This window comes from Penaeus vannamei, chromosome 14 (genome assembly GCF_042767895.1).
Source record: "Penaeus vannamei isolate JL-2024 chromosome 14, ASM4276789v1, whole genome shotgun sequence".
Classification (NCBI taxonomy): domain Eukaryota; kingdom Metazoa; phylum Arthropoda; class Malacostraca; order Decapoda; family Penaeidae; genus Penaeus; species Penaeus vannamei.
The window spans coordinates 42,581,631-42,586,630 of record NC_091562.1 but is presented as its reverse complement, the minus strand read 5'-3'; the positions used below and the strand labels follow the sequence as shown (position 1 = coordinate 42,586,630).

At 48.6% G+C, this 5,000-nt stretch overlaps 2 protein-coding genes across 2 annotated transcripts in view; both read left to right on the top strand.

Moving 5' to 3' along the window:
• The window catches only part of LOC138863995 (DNA-directed RNA polymerase II subunit RPB1-like), an 11,441-nt gene extending 8,911 nt beyond the window's left edge, over nt 1-2,530 (top strand). The window contains exon 4 of the mRNA XM_070129527.1: nt 2,478-2,530. Within this exon, the coding sequence (XP_069985628.1) occupies nt 2,478-2,530 (53 nt within the window). The remainder of the gene's footprint in view (nt 1-2,477) is intronic.
• LOC113826304 (protein rolling stone) overlaps nt 1-5,000 on the top strand; it is a 118,007-nt gene that overhangs the window by 50,303 nt on the left and 62,704 nt on the right. The gene's annotated exons all lie outside the window — the stretch shown is intronic.

The following is a 5,000-nucleotide window of genomic DNA, read 5'->3' as shown; positions in this document are numbered from 1 at the left end:
TAAAGGTTTAAAGTTAAACCGTGAGTGGATCCCACGATCTAATATATACTGGGATTGTAAGAAAAATATCCTTTAGGAATATAGAAAAAAAATCTTTCTGTCACTCTCTCTCTCGCACGCTTTCTCTCCCCCTATCTCTCTCTCTCTTTCTCTCCCTCTCCCTCCCACTCTCCCTCCATTCCCTCCTTCCCTTCCCTCTCCCTCCCTCCTTCCTTCCCTTCTCTCTCCCTCCCTTTTTCCCTCCTTCCCCTCTCTCTTCCCCCTCCCTCCTTCCTTCCCTCCCTCCCTCCCTGTTTCCTCCCTCCTTCCCTCTCTCTCCCTCCCTCCCCTCCCTCCCTCCTTCCCTCCCTCCTTCCCTTCCCTCTCCCCTCCCTCCCTTTCCCTCTCCCTCCCTCCCTCCCTCCCTCCCTCCCTCCCCCATTCTCTTCCCTCCCTCTCCCTTTCCCTTCCCTCTCCCTCCCTCCTTTCCCTCCCTCTCCCTACCTCCTTCCCTTCCCTCTTTCCTTCCCCTTCCTCTCCCTCCTTCCTTCCCTTCCCTCTCCCTCTCTCCCTTCCCTTCCCTCCCTCGCTCTTCCCTTCCCTCTCCTCCCTCCCTCTTTCCTTCCCTTCCTCCGTCTTTCCTTCCTCCTCCCTCCCTCTTTCCCTTCCTCTCTCCCCCTCCCTTCCCTCTCCCTCTCCATCTTCCCTTCCCTCTCCCTCCCTCCTTCCCTCTCTCCTCTCTCCTTCCCTTCCATCTCCCTCCCTCTTTCCTTCCCTCCCTCCCTTCCTCCTTCCCTCCTTCCCTCCCTCTCCCTACTTCCCTCCTTCCTTCCCTCCTTTCCTTCCCTCCCCCTCCCTCTTCCCTTCCCTCTCCCTCCCGTTCCTCCTTCCCTTCCCTCTCCCTCCCTCTTCCCTTCCCTCTCCCTCCCCTTCCCTTCCCTCTCTCCCTACCTCTTTCTTTCCCTTCCCTCTCCCTCCCTCCTTCCCCTCTCCCTCCCTCCTTCCTTCCCTCTCCTTCCCTCTTCCCTTCCTTCCCTCCCTCCCTCCCTCTCCCTCCCTCTCTCCTTCCCTTCCCTCCCTCTCCCTACCTCCTTCCCTTCCTTCCCTCTCTCCCTCCCTCTTTCCTTCCCTCTCTCCCTCACCCTCTTTCCTTCCCTCTTTCCTTCCCTTCCCTCTCCTCCTTCCCTTCCCTGCCTCCCTCCCTCCCTCCCTGCCTCTCTCCCCCTTCCCTCTCCCTCCCTCCTCCCTGCCTCTCTCCCCCCTTCCCTCTCCTCCCTCTTTCCCTCCCTCTCCCTCCCTCCCCCCCCCACCACGTCCATCTCCCGGACTTTTAATCCTAAAATTATCCAACTAAAAGTTATCCCACCATCGCGGCTCCTCACCTCGGTCTCGAAGACATCGTAAAGATAAGGTGGTTTTCTTATCTTCCTTTTATCCGTCTTCCTAGTCCTCCTCTCCCTCTACATCCTGCTTGTCTTTCTTGTTTTTCTTGTTTTTCTTGTCGTTTTTTTTCCTTTTTCTTCTCCTTCTTCGTATTTTTCTTCTTCTCCTTCTTCTTGTTCTTCTCCTTGTTGTTGCTCTCCTCCTCCTCCTCCTTCTCCTCCTCCTCCTCCACGTCCTCTTCCTCCTCCTCCTCCTCCTCTTCTTCTTCCTCTTCCTCTTCCTCCACCTCATTATCCTCAAATCCCCTCTTCCTCCCTATCCTACCCCCCTCCCCCCTGCCCCCCTGCCCCCCTGCGCCCCCTACCCCCCGCAGTCACTCTGACCAGCGTCCAACACGTCCCATCTGGCACTGGCTCTGAGTGCCTGCTCTCTCGCCGTCGTCCTCCCTTCCGCCTCTTCTCTTCCGGGAGAAGCTGTGGCTGTGCTGGTTGATGCTACACACACACACACACACACACACACACACACACACACACACACACACACACACACACACACACACACACACACACACACACACACACACACACACACACATATATATATATATATATATATATATATATATATATATATATATATATATATATATATATATATATATATATATATATATATATATATATATATATATATATATATATATATATATATATATATATATAAATATATATATATATATATATATATATATAAATATAAATATATATATATATATATATATATATATATATATATATATATATATATATATATATATATATATATATATATATATATAGAGAGAGAGAGAGAGAGAGAGAGAGAGAGAGAGAGAGAGAGGAGAGAAGAGAGAGAGAGAGAGAGAGATAAAATCATTCTCGCTCACTCTCTCCATCTTTCTTTCCCAAACCTCGATCACTTTCCTCTCGAATCCCAAAATCTCGCCTCTTAACCCCCCTTTTCAGACCCTCCCTCCCACCCCCTCCCCTCCGAAACCTCTCTCAGACCCCCCATGGACTCCCCCAAGACCCCCACCCCCCTAGGGCTATAATGACCCCCTCCCTCTCCCCCAGGACCCCCACAGGACCCCATCTGGACCCCACTGTGGCCCCCGTGTCACTTGTAATGCGGTAGAATGATCGGGGACTCAAGCTAAGCCTTCGTTACCATATTTATGACGTGGATTCTATACAGACCCCCTTATGTCACTCTCTCTCTCTCTCTCTCCTCTTTTCTCTCCCTCCATCTCTCTCGTTCTCTCTCTCTCTTTCTTTCTCTCCTCTTTTTTTTCTTTCTCTTCTCTTTTTTTCTCTCTCCTCTTTGCTCTCTCTCTCTCTCTTTTCTCTCTTTCTCTCTCTCTCCTCTTTTCTCTGTCCCTTCTCCTTTTCTTTCTCTTATTTTTTCTCTCTCTCTTTCTTTCTCTCTCCCTTCTTTTCTTTCTCTCACTCCTTCTTTCTTCTTTCTCATTCTTTTTTCTTTTTCCTCTCTCTAGTTCTATTTTCTTTTTTTCTTTGTTTCCTTCTCTGGATCTTTCTCTTGTATCATCATCCTACTTTCTCTCTCTCTCTTTCTTTCAATCAGGCCTTCTTTATTCTCTCTCCCGCTCTCTTCCTTTTTCTTTATCTTTTTCTTTCTTCTTTTTCTCTCTCTCTTTCTTTTTTTCTTTTATTCTCTCTCTCTTTCTCTTTCTCCTTCTCTTTCTTCTTCTCTTCTCTCTCTCTCTTTGTTTTTCTTGTTCACTCCATCATTTTTCGTTATTCCCTTCTTCCATTTCCATCTTTGTTTATTATTTCAGTTCGCTTCTCTTACTTTTTCCTTTCTATTCTGTATTTTCTGTCGTTCTTTGTTCTTTTCCCTATTCATTCATTTTTTTTTTCTTAACTTCGTCAGTTTGTTATCTGTATTTTCCTGTAATTTATTTTCATGTTTTATTTCCCCCTTTCTATTCTCTTCATTTACCCTCCGTTTATTCTTCTCTTTCTGTTTCCATAATCTTCATCTAATTTACCTGTTTTCTCCTTCCTGTTTATTCCCGTCTCTTCTATCTCCCTTTTCCTTCCTTTTCGATTTCCTTTCATTTACACTTCCTTTTCTTTCGTTTTTCATCTTTAATATCCTCCTCTAATTATCTCTTCCTTCCTTCTCTTTCTCCTTTCTTCCAACTCCCCTTTCTTCTATTTTTCCCTCTTCTTTCTTCCACCTCCTTTTTCTTCTATTTTTCCTTCTACTTTCTTCCACTTCCCCTTTCTTCGATTTCCCTCTTCTTCTTCCTACTTTCTTCCACCTCCCCTTTCCTTCTTCCTTTTTATTTCTACTTTCTTTCACCTCCCCTTTCTTCTTCTTTTTTTTTCCTCTTTCTTACTCCCTTCCCTTCTGTCTTCCTTATTTTCTGAATATATTTACTTTCGTCAAAGCTAACCTTCTTTTGGCATCGTGTTACCGACTCTATTAGGCAGTGTGTGTGTGTGTGTGTGTGTGTGTGTGTGTGTGTGTGTGTGTGTGTGTGTGTGTGTGTGTGTGCATTTGCCCGTGTGTGTGTGTGTGTACGTGTGTGCATTTGCCCGTGTGTGTGTGTATGTGTGCGCATTTGCCCGTGTGTGTGTGTGTATGTGTGTGTCTGGCATGAATGTGGTGTGTGTGTGTGTTTGTGATTATCTATTCGTATGTATGCATGTGTGTGTACACGCATATGAATGCCTATATATGCAGATACTTGTTTACGCAAGCACCGCTATTTAAAGACCCATCTCCAAGCATGGCGGTGTCCTTGGCAGTTCCAAGACTTCCTTAGACCATCTCCCCCCCTTCCCCCCCATCCCCGCTATTTTGACTACCCCCTTCCCCCTCCCTATCGCCTTGACCCCCTTCCTTACCTTCCCCCTCCCCCTACCGCATTTTTGACCCCCTCCCCATTCTATCCCCCTCCCCACCGCCTCGACCCCCTTCCTTACCTTCCCCCTCCCCAACCGCCTTTTTGACCCCCCCTCCCCCCTCCCCATCGACTTGGACCCCTTTTTGACTCCCCTCCCCCTCCCCTTCCCCCTCCCCACCGCCTCGAACCCCCTTCCTTACCCCCCCTAGCCTTCTAGACCCCCTTCCCCTCCCCCTCCCCCTCCCCATGGCCTTGAACCCCCTCCCCCTCCCCATGGCCTTGAACCCCCCTCCCCACCGCCTTGAGACCCCCTCCCCCTTCCCCTCCCCCTCTCGCCTGTTTGAATGGGACGTGATGAGTGACGTCATGTCGGTTAAAAATGGCGGGAAGGTGTGAACAGCTGATGGCATCCGTGTAGCTAACCGGATCCGCCTGCAAGAGGAAGAGATGAGGTGGAGGAGGAAGAAGAAGAGGAGGAGGAGGAAGAGGAAGAGGAAGAAGAGGAAGAAGAGGAGGAAGAGGAAGAAGAGGAGGAGGAGGAGAAGGAAGAAGAGGAGGTGGAGGAAGAAGAAGAGGAGGAGGAGGAGGAGGAGGAAGAGGAAGAGGAAGATGATGATAAGGAAGAAGAGGAGGAGGAGGAAGAAGAGGAGGAAGAGGAAGATGAGGAGGAGGAGGAAGAAGAGGAGGAGGAGGAAGAAGAGGAGGAGGAGGAGAAGGAGGAAGA